Source organism: Equus przewalskii, chromosome 4 (genome assembly GCF_037783145.1).
Source record: "Equus przewalskii isolate Varuska chromosome 4, EquPr2, whole genome shotgun sequence".
Classification (NCBI taxonomy): Eukaryota; Metazoa; Chordata; class Mammalia; order Perissodactyla; family Equidae; genus Equus; species Equus przewalskii.
The window spans coordinates 92,385,892-92,402,058 of NC_091834.1; the positions used below are offsets into that span (position 1 = coordinate 92,385,892).

The following is a 16,167-nucleotide window of genomic DNA, read 5'->3' on the forward strand; positions in this document are numbered from 1 at the left end:
GAGCAGTCCCATGTCCGCACCCAGGATCCGAACCCTGGGCCGTCGCAGCGGAGCATGCGAACTTAACCACTCGGCCACGGAGCCGGCCCCGAGGCTCACTTATTTCAACAGAGAAGCAGCAACAGCAAATATCTGTGCACTTAGTGTTCAGAGCACTATTGCACCATCAGTGATGAAGTCAGGATTGATTTCTACTTTTGAATATTGGTCCATAGTTGGTCATGGTGTGCTCTATCATGATTCCCTCTGGTTGCTTTTTAATTAGATGGCTAGGGTCTCAGAGAACATTAACATACGCATACTTTCCATTTACTCACTTTTACAGGGGCAAATAATTGTTTGGTTTATTTTGGCTTGCTTGTTATTTATTTTAAATATTCCATATGTGCGGCCCAGGACAGTGAAAAGCCCAAGTAGTCTACCTCCTGGAGGAAAAGAGCACACAGGAAAAAAGAAGAGAAGTTCAGAAGACGTATGAAGGAAAGGAGATGAAGCAAAGGAAATAATCCAAGGAGAGGCTGAGGAGACTTTGCCCTGCAGAGCTCAGACCAGTTTTGTCCTGGGGTGCATCTTGACCACCTTTGCTTGTCAAGCCTAGAACCCCCTTTGCCGGATGCCCTATTTTCCCACTTTGGTTCATTCAACAAATATTTATTAAACATTGCTATCTACCAGGCACAGGTACACAGTGGATAGAACAAAAAATCTACGTCCTTTTGGAGCTTAGATTCTAGAGAGTTAATAAATTTTTTCCTGTCCCATAAATCTCTCCCAAGGCATACATTACCCCCAACTCTACTCCTCTCACCAAAGCTCCAGCCCCACTACAGTGGTGTCATTGTGTCCTTTTTGGTGTTCATTTTGTTCTTGATCCACATAGTTGCTTTTCTTCCTTTGGTTGGTCTTGTGATGTAAATTTAAAGAGAGAGTTGTGGGAAAGCCTAGAATTCTTGTCAAAAGGTAGTTATGAGTGGGCAACAAGGCTTATATGTTACTTTTAAGTTTTTTTTTAGAACAGATTGGAATTGTGGTTGATCAGGGGATAAAGATAGAACTGGGGGAAAGGCAGTAGACAGCTGCTTTGAATATCTGCTGCGTGCAGAGCTTTTTTAGATGTTATAGGGGATATCATCTGAAAATATTAAAAGATAAGTTACTACTGAAATACTTGGAAGTAACGTGATAAGGTAGAAGGGGTGTTAGACTGGAAATCAGTCTAACCAGATTTTCTAATAAGTACCCTGAACAAGTCAGTCTTTCTGGGCTTCAGTTCCTTTTTCTGTAGAATGGGAAGAGAACTAGATCAGTGAGTGGTTCTCAACCCTGTACATTAAAGCGCCTGGGAGGCTTTTCAGTTCAGTCTTTGGAAGGTAGGGCTTGGGCCTGTTTTCAAAAGCTTCCATCAATGTTAGTTAAAAGCTCCCCTGGGTCCAGGTTGAGAACCAGTGTGCTCAACCAAAGGCATTTCCGACTGTGACATCTTAACATTTTATGAAGTAAGTGTAGTCCCATGAACAACTATAGCCGTGGAAATACATACAAATGTAAAGGGAGTTGTTGGAGTGATTAATGTTAAGATACTCTTAATTAAAGGACTGGTCTGGTGACGTAGCTGTTAACTTTGCAAACTCCACTTCGGCAACCTGGGGTTTGCGGGTTTGGATCCTGGGTGCGGACCTACACACTTCTCATCAGGCCATGCTGTGGCAGCGTTCCACATAGAAGACCTAGAAGGACTTACAACTAGGATACGCAACTATGTGCTGGGGCTCTGGGGAGAAAAAAAAAAGATATTAAGAAAACAACTGGCTGGTGTAGCAGTAACAAATTCTTTGTTAACTTCTTTCGTTCCTGCAAGTTTTTTTGAAAGAGTATTACATTTTTTCTTTACTACATGTTGCTTAATAAGCAGCTTTGAATTTCCATACACCTGTAGAAGGTTTCATTTGCTCTTTGTCACTGGGAAACTCCTTAGTTTGTTAACCCATAGACTAATGAACGGGAGTAAGCAGTGGGGCCTGGGAAAATTTCAGCATGCTCAGCAACACCCTGATACTTTAGAGCCGTTAGTGTGATGAGGACTTTTATAATAGTGAATATCCCTTATTATTTCCGCAAGGATATCTTTGATGGCATTGTCTATTTTCCCATTCGTTGCTTTGTGCAATTAAGAACTGAGGTAATAAAGTTTACAGAGAAACTTCTCTTTTAGATAGTCATAAAATCTCAGAGTTAGAAGGAAGAATAAAAGCTACCTGATAGGGGCCAGCCCGATGGTGCAGCGATTAAGTTCGCAAGTTCTGCTTCGGCGGCCCGGGGTTTGCTAGTTTGGATCCCGGGTGTGGACATGGCACCATTTGGCAAGCTGTGCTGTGGCAGGTGTCCCACATATAAAGTGGAGGAAGATGGGCACTGGTGTTAGCTCAGGGCCAGTCTTCCCCAGCAAAAGGAGGAGGATTGTCAGCAGATGTTAGCTCAGGGCTAATCTTCCTCAAAAAATAAAAAGCTACCTGATGGTTGAATTCTTTCCTTGATAACCTAGAAAAATGGTTGTCCAAACTGTATTTGACTCTCTCCGTTATCTGGAAACTCACTAACTGAGGAGGCTTATTCCATCTTTGGAAAGCTCTAATAATTAGAAAATATTTTCTTGTATTGAGAGAGTTAAAATCTGACTGGAGTGCCTTGGGGCCATAATAAACTGAAAAGTTCTTCAGTTGATGGATGACTAGGTTCACATCTTGATTCTTCTCCAGCTAATTACATCTGTTCTCTGGCTTTTTTGTATAGCTTGGTTTTGAGACACTTTGTCTAATTTATTTATTATTAAATAAATTTATTATTATTAAATAAATCTAATTTATTTATTGAAATGTGTTACCACACAGAATGTGTTTTTTGGAAGAGAGTTGTTTGCTTTTAACACTAGCCTTCAGTAAGAGATTTCTCACTTTGCTCATACTGCATCCTGTAAGTTAGTTTTATATCACTTAAATTTCTTGGTCGTGCCACACCAAAACCCTTACTTTTGCCTACTAAGTTTTTTTAATTTGTCTAATTTTCTGCTCATACCTAGTTATCTGTAAATTTTTTTCTTAGCTATAACCATAGGACTTCATATTTATTTATTTTTTATCTGCTCTGTCAATCTGTTTGACTGTTTTAGTTTGGGATATTTTGCAAAATTGGTGATCATATCCTTTGTTGTACACATATCCAGATTGTTCGCAAAAAAGTTAAACAGGCAAAGTTGTTTCTAGATCCTACAAAGCTGAGACGCAGACCTGTGTGCTGTAGATACTCCAGTCCTGTTCCCTGCTGCTAGAAACTTCCCTTTGGTTGGGTGACTCTGGCCTATCCTTTTTGAAGGATCTGCCTTCTAAATCTTCTGTAAATCTTTGAACACACTTAAGGTTAGTTTGCTTCCTCTCACTTTTTAGATCCAGTTTAAATGTGTCCTCTTCAGAAAGATCTTGTTTGACCACCTCATCCCAAGTAGCCTCCCATAGTAATGGGAGCATTTCTCTTTTATTATGTCGTTTAACTTTGTTCAGAGACACAAGTGTGGTTCATTATTTGTTTCCTTCTCTGTAGAATGTTAGCTCCATGAGGTCAGAGACTGTATCTTGGTGTCACTTATTAGTGTGTCCCTAGCATCTAGCATAGTGCTTGGCATAAGTAGGTCCTAAGTTATTAGTTGAAGGAATGACTTTACTGTGGTAATGTTTGTTGTACTTGTACTTTGTGTAGTTTGTGTAACAAAAAACAAAAGGAATATTTACTGTACCTTTTTGAATTAGTCTATTTCCTTTTCACCACCCTTCCAGAGATTGAGACCTTCCAGTGATGGGATAGCATACCTACAACTCGAAAACCTCTGCTTTGCTTTTCATCACCCATTAATCACATCTGTAATTATCTTTGCTTCTAGCCCATTTTTTCCCCCTCAGTTTTTCCCCAAAAATATTTCATGAAACATCAGTTTCCCAGATACAAGTAGAAATTAACCGATTTTTAGGAACTTGTTTTAGATAGGAGAAACACCTATGGTTTGGTAAATAATGTCTAATTGGAATTCTAAGTAGAAAGATCCTATGTTCTGTAAGAGTATTTTATTTCCCTGATAAATGCTTATCAGAGGTGGACTTAGATACTTGTTCTTGCTGAAGTTATAGTGAGTCTTAATAAATTCCCTCTTTACTAGTTCACTTGGTCTCTTGTTGGGAATCCATGTCAAACTCACCAGTCTGTTATTTGAGGACTCCATCTTTATTTGAAAATCAAAGTGTTCTTCAAAGAAGATGTGATATATATATATATACACACATAATGCAATACTACTCAACCATTAAAAAAGACAATGTCATCCCACTTGCAACCACATGGATGAACCTTAAGGGCATTATGTTAAGTGAAATAAGCCAGACAGAGAGACAAACACTGTATGATTTCACTCATGTGTGGAATATAAACAAACTTATGAACAAAGAACAATTTAGTGTTACTGGGGGAAGAGGGCTGGAGGGTGGGCACAGGGGGTAAAGGGGCACATTTATGTAGTGTCTGATGACTATTAATGAACAACTGAAATTTCACAATGTTATAAACTATTAGGACCACAATAAAAAACAAAATGTTCTTCAAAGGATATTGACTATAATTCAACAATTTGATTCATACATTCTTTTAGTTTGATTTAAAATTAACTTTATCTTTTCTGTGTTAAAGGGCCAAGTGAAATATGTTTTGATATAAAAGCTAGAAGCTTTTTTGAGATTCTGGCAAGCTTTTTCTTAACCATTTGTTCTTAGGTAAAAAAGTAATCACTGTTCCCATCTGTTGGTAGACAGAATTAATGCAGTTTTTTTTTTTCTAGCACCAAGTTTTATACTTGTCCATGAAATTTTGTAGTTTTAAAGTCCATAAGTAAAGAAACATCTCTATAACTTGATATGTATTCTGAAGAGAACTGTGGTGGTTAATGAATTTTTGAAAAATGTGTTTTCTGTTTCAGTAATATGAATCTTTTTTTCCCTCCCTAGAGAATGGACCTTGGAGAATGTCTGAAAGTCCATGACCTGGCTTTAAGAGCGGATTATGAAATTGCATCCAAAGAACAAGATTTTTTCTTTGAACTTGATGTATGTGATTTTGGTTTAATGAGTTAGATTATCTTTTGCAGTAAAATATTTTGAATATGGATTAATATCTCTTAATAGGAAAAGGCTCTTATCAAATTATCTTCGTTGTGGTTATATGAAGGGTAGTACTAAATTAAGTAAGATCATGTACTTTCTTGACTAACATTTTTTTAAAAATATAAAGTGAAGGGGCTGGCCCCGTGGCCGAGTGGTTAAGTTCTCGCGCTCCGCTGCAAGCGGCCCAGTGTTTCGTTGGTTCGAATCCTGGGCGCGGACATGGCACTGCTCATCAAACCACGCTGAGGCAGCGTCCCACATGCCACAACTAGAAGGACCCACAACGAAGAATATACAACTATGTACTGGGGGGCTTTGGGGAGAAAAAGGAAAAAATAAAAATCTTTAAAAAAAAAAAAAATAAAGTATTTTAAGAAAGTTTGTAAAGGTCATGCAATTCATATATTCTTTTGAAAAGTAAGCATATTCTTCCCAATAAAGTAGTAATGATTAAGGAAATAGCAGTTTAAGCAAATGAAAGCAACTAATTTCTAGTGTATATAAGGCCCTTTAATAATCTACTGAATTTTTACATTCACACTCATTTTTGTATCTGTAAATATATAAAGAGAGAAGGAAGATATGGATGATGTTTTTTATGTAAATCTAATAAAAGAAATAGAAGACACCATTTGGGTATCTAAAGGGCTCAAAATCTGACTTTATGTTATTGTTTATACAAACATGATGAGAATTGTTTGTCTAAAAATAGGGAAACTGGGGGCTGGCCCCATGGCATAGTGGTTAAGTTTGTGTGCTCTGCTTCAGCTGCCTGGGATTCACCAGTTTGGATCCTGGGCATGTACCTGCATACCACTCATCAAGCCATGCTGTGGTAGCATCCCACATAGAACAACTAGAAGGACTTACAACTAAGATATACAACTATGTACTTGGGCTTTGGGGAGAAAGAAAAAAAAGAAGAAGATTGGCAACCAACTGATGTTAGCTGTGGACCAGTCTTCTTCACCAAAAAGAATAAAAAACAGGGAAACTTTTTTTTTGCATTTATATTTAAAAAGCCAATCACCATTACATAAAACATACTGTTGAGCATAAATCTTACGATACTTCTTTTTCCTTTCTTTTTTTTGGTGGGGGAAGTTTAGCCCTGAGCTAACTGCTGCCAATCTTCCTCTTTTTGCTGAGGAAGACTGGCCCTGAGCTAACATCCATGCCTATCTTCCTCTACTTTATATGTAGGACACCTACCATAGCATGGCTTTGCCAAGCGGTGCCATGTCTGCACCCTCAAACCCCAGGCCACCGAAGTGGAACATGCGCACTTCCTGCTACGCCGCCGGGCTGACCCCTAAATCTTATAATACTTTTTATCAGTAAGGTAGTGGGTGTTTCATTTAGTTTGGGACATAAAGCAGTCAACAGGCCCCACCGTCTACTTCTTTAAACTTCAGACAGTTTCTCCTAACAGAAATGAAAATCATTTATGTAAACAATTTAATATGAGGTTGAAACAACTGGGGAAAAAACTTTAAAGCAGTTGGATTATGATTTAATATACACTGGGCATAAAACACAACAGAAATTCACCATCACTTAGATGTAGGGGTATGGATATTTAGGGTGTATTTTCAGTCTTTTTCTATTATAGTATGATAATAGATAATTTTTGCTTATGAAGTGTTTATAGAATAAATTTCTAGAAATAGAATAACTGAGTCAAAGAGTTAATTTTGCCAAATTGCTCTCCATGAGAATTACCAATTTGCATTCCCGCCATTAATATATGAGATTATCTGTTTCTCATATGGCCACATAGTGTGTTGTCAAGATTTTTTTTACAACTTTGGTAGATGAAATATGGAACATAAATTGTAGTTTTAATTTGTATTTCTCTTATGAGTGAGTTTGAACATATTTCATGTATTAAGATCTGTTTCTGTTTCCTTCACAGTGAACTGTTAGTATACAATTTTTTTGGGCTATTGGCTAATCTTGGATGTTAGCATTTTTCTAATTGATTTGTACTAACTATTTATTATGAAAATTAGTCCCTTCCCTCATAATATTTTACATTTTTTCCTATTTTTTCTTTCGGTGGTTGTGGGTCTTGGAGATTGCTTTTATTGGTGTCTAACTTACCAGTCTTTTAAAAATCTCTGTTGGGTTAATTCAAAAAGCATTCCCTGTTGTGAGGGGATAAGAGTTCTTTACCGTGATTTCTTCTGGTATTTTTATGGCTTTGTTTTGTTCACTTAAATCTTTGATCCAACTTAAGTTTATTCTGGTCTAAGGAATTGAGGTATAGATCTAGCTTTTTTCCCCAGATAGCTGCTTAGTTGACCCAACACTATTTATTGATTAGTCCATCTGTTCTTTCACTGCTTTGAGATGCTACTTTTATCTTCCCACAAGGAAGTTTTAATTGATTTTTGTTGTAATTTTAAAGATGAATTTTAAATTAAAAGAGCTATTTCTTTGTCATCACAGATAAAAGCTTCTAAATGACCCTTATTGCTTTTCATTTCCTAGATTCTTGGGTTAACCAGCCATTTATAGAATTCAATATGTGCTGAGTAAATTTATATTTTTAATTGAACATTTGTGCTTTAAATTAGCGGTATTTCCATACAGTAAGATATGGATGTCCAGATTGCTTAATTTGGGAATAAACTTTAAAAGTTTACTTTTAAATAAACTATTATTTAATTGTAGGCATATTGATATATGCTTGACAAATGTCTTTTATATAAATATTCAACTAGATTTTTGCACTGTAGACTATAGACACTGCTGAAATTCTCAATGGCTTATTCTTTGAAAAAAGGATGTGTTTTCCTGATTATAACATTTTCATTGTGGAAAATTTGTAAAATGCAGAAAAATTATTAAGAATTATCCAAATCTTCAGAAATAATTATCATTTTATGTATGCTCTTCCATTTTTTTGTTTATTTTAGAAAATTGGGCACTTACTGCATATAACATTTTGTGACTTACTTTTTATTTATAAATCAATCATGAACGTTTTCTTATGTCCTTAAGTGTTCTATTGAGATCTTCTTTTAATGGCTGAAGATCAAAATTTCTACATTACCTGGATAATTAGGATATTTACAGCTTTTTACCATTTATAAATAGCAATGTGAAGAACATATTTGAATTTTAATCCTTCCATATATCTGATTACTTTCTTAAAACAAATTTCTGGAAATAAAATTACTAAGTTGGGACATTTTTAAGACTTTTGATGCAAATTACCACATTGCTTTTTTTTAAAGGCTGTACTGGTTTCTGCTTCCTTCAGTGGTGTGTGAGAGTGGCAATTTCTTTATAACCTTTTTTGGGAATTATTCATGTTTCTCTTTGCCAGTTTGATAGATGATGAATAGTATTTATGATTCATAATTGAACATGCTTTTCTTAGTTTTTACTTCTATAATAGCATTTTATTTATTTTACTTTTTTTATTATTTTTTTGGTGAGGAAGATTAGCCCCGAGCTAACACCTGTGCCAGTTTTCCTCTATATTTTGTATGTGGGTTGCCACCACAGCATGGCTGATGAGTGGTGTAGGTCTATGTTTGGGATCCAAATCCAGGAACCCCAGGCTACTGAAGCGATGCACACTGAACCTAACCACTAGGCCCTGGGGCCAGACCTTATAGTAGTGTTTTAAAAAACAAAGCATAATTTTTGAGTAAAGATATTTATGAATGAAGTTGATTTTTCTGGCAGTAATTGTCTTTTCATTAAACTTTGTAGGCTATGGATCATCTGCAGTCATTCATTGCAGATTGTGATCGAAGAACAGAAGTGGCTAAGAAAAGATTAGCAGAAACTCAAGAAGAGATTAGTGCTGAAGTGGCAGCAAAGGTAAGAATTTCAGTCATTTCATTAGTACAAAATATGGTTTCAGCTCACTACTTTTTATTTTTTTAATTTTGAAATAATTATATTTGCAGGCGATTGCAGAGACATATTTAGGGAATTCTATGTATTCTTCCTCTAGCCTCCACTTATATTAACGTCTTACACAACTGTAGTACAGTATCAGAGCCAAGAAATTGATGTTGGTCCAATCCTTACATTTTATTCACTTATGCACCCACTCTGTGTGTGTGTGTGTGTATGTAGCTCTATGCAGTTTTAGCACTTGTGTAACTTGGGTAACTATCACCATAATTAGGTTACTTAACTGTGACGTCACCACAAGACTTCCTCATGTTACCCCTTTCTGGCCACACCCATACCCCTTTATTCCTAGCTCCTGGCAACCATTAATTCTTTCTCCTTCTCTATAATTATGTTATTTCACTGAATATTACATAAATGGAGCCATGCAGTATGTGTTCTTTTGAGATTGGCTCTTTTTACTCTGTGTAACTTCCTTGAAATTCACAGAAGTTGTTGTGTATATCAGTAGTTCATTTCTTTTTATTTCTGAGTCATATTCCATGGTATGGATATACCATAGTTTAACCGTTTACACATTAAAGGACACTTGGGTTGGTTCCAGTTATTGGCTAATACCAGTAAAGCTGTAATAAACATTTATGTACAGATTTTTATGTGGACATAAGTTTTCATTTGTCTGAGATAAATGCCCAAGAGTGCAATTGCTGGGTCATATGGTAAGTCCATTTTTAGTTTTGATAGCAAGTGCCAAACTTTTTCTTGAGTGACTGTACCATTTTACATTCCTACCAGCAATTTATTAGAGATCTAGTCTCCACGTCCGTGCCACCATTTGATGATATCACTATGTTTCATTTTATCCCTTCTGAGAGGTGTGTAGTGATTGAGGTATCCACTTTGCATTTCCCTAATGACTAATGATAAACTTTTTTTTCATGTGCTTATTTGCCATTCATATATCTCCTTCAGTGAAATGTCTGTGTATATCTTGTGCCCATTTTCCAATTGGAGTCTCTTTTTTGGGGGGGCAGGGTGAGGAAGATTGGCCCTGAGCTAATAACATCTGTTGCGAGTCTTCCTCATTTTGCTTGAGGAAGTTGATTTGTTCTAATCAGAATCCAAACAAGGTCCGTATATTGCATTTTGTTGATTTGATGACTTACTCCTTTATAACATTCTGTTACATTCAGTGCAGTCTGGTACATTTTATGAAAATGCTGAATGGGTCAAAGAGTTACCCAGATAGCATTCAGATGACAGCATTAAATATAATGCTCAGATATGTATGTACAAAGGGAAATTAATTGACTTGTTTGAGGAAAGGGTTACTTTTAGCCAGCTTTTTCTGAAAAGTTTTCTGAAGATGGAGACTGGAAAGATGGGCTTCCTAAAGTACAAAGGATCTCTACTATTTCTTAGTTGAAAGATAGCCAAAGTGTTGGCTAGATCCCGAGTTGTACTGGTTTATAGAGCATTGTATTGGTTATCCATTACTGCAAAAATGCTGTTGAACGAACTACCTCAAAACTCAGTGACTTAAAACAATATTTATTTACCCTATATGAGTCTATAGTCAATGACTGGGCAGTTATTCTTGTCTCAGCTGAGCCCACTCATATGTCTTTCAGTCAGCCAGGGCTGCTAAACAGACTGTACCCAGAAGATTAGCCTGGCCACGTTCTCTTGGTAATAGCAGAGATGCAGAAGCTTCATGCCCAGTCATACAAGCACTTTTCAAGTCTTTTCTTTTGTTATGTTTGTCACCTTCCCAGTAACCAAAGCCAGTTACATGGCCACATTCAGAGTCAGTATGATGGTACTCAGTCACACAGCAAAGGGCATGGATACAAGGAGGGGTGAAGAGTTTTGGGCATTAATGCAGTCATTCCGTGGCAGATCTTTAAAGAAAAATATCACTTTGTTATTAACGAAGTAGGATAATGATAATAAAATTGGGAATTTTTTGAGGGACAGATATCTTGGATTGAAGGAGATTTGAGAAGTAAAGATTATTGGCACACTAGTTTATTGGAATTGAGTGTCCATATCACATTAAACCTTCTTTGCTAATATAGTTGGCCACACAGGTTGAATATTTACTCTGTGGCCAAAATACAGACTGTATATGTATCATGTGCCATCAAAATAGTAGGAATGAACTAGGTTTCCAGAATGATGGTGACAGGGAAGAAGAGGAAGCATATCAAATACCAAGGAAAGAATTAATCCTGGTGGAAAGACATGGAACAAGATAGAAAGGGTCCCATGTTAGTACCCTGAAAAGTCAATAATATGCTGTGCAATGTATGTACAAGGCACATATTCTCATTTCTCACAACTTGGTGAGATAGGTATGATAGGTATTATCCCTATTTCTCAGATGAGGAAGTAGATTCAAGTTAAGTAATATGGCCAAAATCGCATAGCTGGTAATTGATTTTGCAGTAAGCTAGATATCTTGGACGATAAAGCCATATCTTTGCTTTAAAGAGTATCTACCAGTTTATTCATTTAAGTCATATTTGACCCTACAACATCTGTTGTGCATTGGAGATACAAAGATGGGAAATATAGATAGCTATCTTTAAAGTGGTATAATATATATAAAAGTAATTGTCATAAAAGATACAAAGGTGGCACAAAGGAGGTATGGCTCCCTCTGCTTACATGTTTAAGTGGGGATGAAATGTGATAATTTATTGGTCAAGAATGCTTCACAGAATAGACTTGAGGGGCCGGCCTGGTGGTGCAGCGGTTAAGTTCACACATTCTGCTTTGGCAGCCCGGGGTTCGCTGTTTTGGATCCCGGATGTAGACATGACACCGCTTGGCAAGCCATGCTGTGATAGGCATCACACATATAAAGTAAAGGAAGATGGGCATGGATGTTAGCTCAGGGCCGGTCTTCCTCAGCAAAAAGAGGACGATTGTCAGCAGATGTTAGCTCAGGGCTAATCTTCCTCAAAAAATAAAAAGAATAGACTCGAGTTGGATCTGGTTGAATGAATTGACATTGACTAGGCAGGCAAGGGAGGTAAGGAATGGCATCCCAGGAAGAGGAAACAGTATGTGCAGTGTCATAGAGGCAGAAGACAACAGGGTAAGTTTGGGAAACTAAATATAGCTAGATTTTGTTGTGAAGTGGGGGAACAGCAAGAGATGGTTTGGAAAGGAACAGAGGGCCAGATTGTGGAAGAAAAGGTATTTTATCCTTGGAATACACTGCCTAAGCAAGGTTGGAAAGTAATAGTTCTACTGAAATCCCTTGTATCCCTGACCTCACTAAAGTGAAGGCAGGCAGGCAGGCAGGCTCAGAATCTCCTCATGTCCCACCAGTTCACTTAGGATATGCTCAAAGGCATTATTTATACTCAGTTTACCTTAGATAACGTTAAGTCTTTTCTGAGCATTTCTGACATATTTTGAACTTTGATACTCATTCTGCTTTTTATTCATGATCTTCTCTTTTGTTTCTTTCTAGGCAGAACGTGTTCATGAGTTAAATGAAGAAATTGGTAAATTGTTGGCCAAGGTGGAACAACTAGGAGCTGAAGGGAATGTGGAAGAATCCCAGAAAGTAATGGATGAAGTAGAGAAAGCACGGGCAAAGAAGAGAGAAGCAGAGGTAACTAAATTCTTAACAGTAGTATATGGAGCCTTTGTATCTGTACTTCTTAAAGAACATGTATTTGACTAGAAATTATTGAAAAGTTACTAAAGGGAATTTAAGCCAATTTAAAAATATTTGGGGCCAGCCTCAGTGGCCTAGTGCTTAAGTTTGGTGCACTCCGCTTCATCGGCCTGGGTTTGGTTTCCAGGTGCGGACCTACACCACTCATCTGTCAGTGGCATGCTGTGGTGGCAGCTCACATATGAAAAAAAAAAAAGGAAGATTGGCAGTGGACATTAGCTCAGGGCAGATGTTCCTCAGGAAAAAAAAAGAAGAAGAAAGAGATTAGTCCATGTTGTACTAATGGGTTGTGTATCAAAATTACAGGTTTTTTTTTAATTTAGAGCCATCAATTTGTTGAAATTTATAACTGGTAAATGAAATTGTTAGTTAGTCATAACAGTCACGCACATGTAACAGTCACATACTCTCTGTGAACATGGTCATTATGATACCCTAACCCTGACTCTATCCCCTTGCAAAGATACTTCCCACCTCAGTATAATCTGCTAGCACCTTGGGAGCTTCCTGTCATTCTTCCTCCAAAGCAAAGGTCAAAATCTGATATCCTGCGGACAAAGTTCTATTTTGTTTGGCCCACCCAATTTGTTTGTTTTTCTTTTTTTTAAATGGAATGCCTTCACATGAAATTGTACTCTTCCTTTTGTCATAGTCTCCCCTGCTTCTAACTATCACCCCTGGGTTTAATTTGTTCTTATTCTAGGCTCTTAAGATGGAAGCTTAGATCATTGATTTTAGACCATTTTAATGCTATACGTTGTCTTCTAAGCACAGCTATAGCTGCATCCCACAGATTTTCTTATATTGTGTTTTCATTTTCATGCAGTTCAGAATGTTTGCTAATAGCATTTATGATTTATTCTTTGACCTATGGGTTATTGTGGGTGTGTTTAGTTTTTATATATTTGGTACGTTTTGCAGATGCTTTTCTGTTACTGATTTTGATTTAGTTCTGTTATGGTCAGAGAATACTTATCATGAATTCGTCTATATTTGTTTTATGGTCCTGCATATGGTCTGTCTTGGTGAATATTCCATCTGCAATTGAAAAGAATGATGCTCTGCCTTGTTAGGTGGAGTGTTCTATAAATGTCAGTTGAGTCAAGATAGTTGATGGATTTGTTCAAGTCTTCTATATGCTGTGTGTTTTCTACTTCTTGTACACTATTTACTGAGATGAATGTTGAAGTCTCCAGCTGTAACTGTGAGTTTGTCTATTTGTGCTTTGCATTTTGTCAGTTTTTGTTTTGTATATTTTGAAGGTCTGTTATTAGGTTAGTACACATTTAAGATTATGTCTTTTTGATTAATTGAACCCTTTATTATTTTGAAATGTCCTTACTTATCCCTAGTAACATCCCTTGTTCTGAAATCTCCTTTGATTTTTTTTTTTTTCCCCTAAGATTAGCACCTGAGCTAACCACTGTTGCCAATCTATTTTTTTTTCCCTGCTTTATCTCCCCAAGTCTCCCTGGTACATAGATGTATATCTTAGTTACACGTCCTTCTAGTTGTGTCACGTAGGATGCCACCTCAGCGTGGCCTGATGAGCAGTGCCATGTCTGTGCCCAGGATCCAAACTGGCGAAACCCTGAGCTGCCACAGCAGAGCACACAGACTTAACCACTTAGCCATGGGGCTGGCCCCAAAATCTCCTTTGATATTAATAAAGCCTTTCTAGCTTTCTTTGTAAGTTAAAGGTTGTGTACCATAAACCCTAGAGAAACCATTAGAGGAAAAAAAGAGGTATAACTAAGAGGAGAAATAAAATGGAATCCTAAAAAACACTTAGTCCACAAGAGGGCAGAAGAAAAGGAACAAACAACAGATTGGACGTATAGGAAAAAAAATAGCAGCATGGTAGATTTAAATCCAATGTATCAATAATTACATTAAATGTAAATGGTGTAAACGCTCCAATTGAAAGGCAGAGATTGTGAGACTGGATTTTTCTTTTAAAAAAAGCAGGACTCAGCTATATGCTAGCTACAAAGTCCACTTTAAATATGAAGATACACATTAAAGGTAATAGGATGAAAAAAGATATGCCATGTAGCCTTTGTTGGTAATTTTAATGTCTTAATATTTAGAATTTATTTAAGTGTAATTAATATCAATCCAGAAAATAAAACACTGCATTTTAAAATGCAAATATTTATACTAATATCGTACTATTTAGTATTATAGCTAATTTATTTCCCCAAAAGACTCTTGGGTAATGAATCCAGTGAGCATTATTACTTTGCTTCCATATACTAGTTTCCGTAAAACTTCATAAGTATGTAGTTGAAGATTTACTGGTATTACACAGTAGCTTAACGTCTTTAGCCTGTTATATATTATCATCAGTTGATTTTTACTAAGGATAATGCATTAGGAAATTTACTTGCACTTTACTAAGGATAGTGCATTAAAAAAATTATAGATTGTGTTCACTGCCCATAATAGACAACTTAACTCATAATGGCATAACCAAAGAAGAGTTTTGTTTTTCTCATTTACTAAATATTCAAGGTTAGAGAGTCTGGGGTTGGTACAGCAACTCCATGAAGCCATCTAGCTACAGGCTACTTCTGGCTTTATGTTGGATTCATCTTTATGCTTATCCAGTTTGTAGTAGCAATATGGCCACTAAGCCTAAAGCCTTTCCTCTTTGCATAAAGAGGAGGAATAACAAGGCATAGGAATTAGGTTGACTCACCTTTCTGTTTTGTGTGTTTGTGTTTTCCTTTTTTAAACTTGTATTTTGAAATAGTTTCAGATAAGTAAAAAAATAAAAGTAGTATACAGAATTCCCCTGGGGCCGGCCCCATGGCCAAGTGGTGAAGTTCCATGAGCTCCTCTTCCGTGGCCCAGGGTTTCCCCGGTTCGGATCCTGGGTGCAGACATGGCACTGCTCATCAGGTCATGCTGAGGCAGTGGCCCACATCGCACAACCAGAAGGACCTACAAGTAGAATATACAACTATGTACCAGGGGGCTTTGGGGAGAAGAAGGGAAAAAATAAAATCTTCAAAAACAAATTGTAGGCCAGTTATTTTATAAAGTGTCCTTCAGTTTGAGTTTGTCTAATTTTCTTTTTTTAAAGATTGGCACCTGAGCTAACAACTATTGCCAATCTTTTTTTTTTTCTGCTTTTTTTCTCCCCAGACCCCCCCCAGTATATAGTTCTATTTTAGTTGTGGGTCCTTCTAGTTGTGGCATGTGGGATGCTGCCTCACTGTGGCCTGATGAGCAGTGCCATGTCTGCACCCAGGATCTGAACCGGTGAAACCCTGGGCCGCCGAAGCAGAATGCACGAACTTAACCACTTGGCCACAGAGCCGACCCCGAGTTTGTCTAATTTTTCTTCCTGGTTAGACTTTTCAGAGGAATGCCACTGAAGTAATGTTATATCCT

The 16,167-nt window shown here is 37.0% G+C and overlaps 1 protein-coding gene across 50 annotated transcripts in view; it reads left to right on the plus strand.

The window, feature by feature from the left end:
- The window catches only part of LUC7L2 (LUC7 like 2, pre-mRNA splicing factor), a 57,518-nt gene that overhangs the window by 27,846 nt on the left and 13,505 nt on the right, over positions 1-16,167 (plus strand). For all 50 annotated transcript variants that reach the window (XM_070617903.1, XM_070617945.1, XM_070617904.1 and 47 more), the window contains 3 exons: positions 5,043-5,141; positions 8,925-9,035; positions 12,559-12,702. In XM_070617903.1, coding sequence (XP_070474004.1) covers positions 5,043-5,141; positions 8,925-9,035; positions 12,559-12,702 — 354 coding nt within the window. The remainder of the gene's footprint in view (positions 1-5,042; positions 5,142-8,924; positions 9,036-12,558; positions 12,703-16,167) is intronic.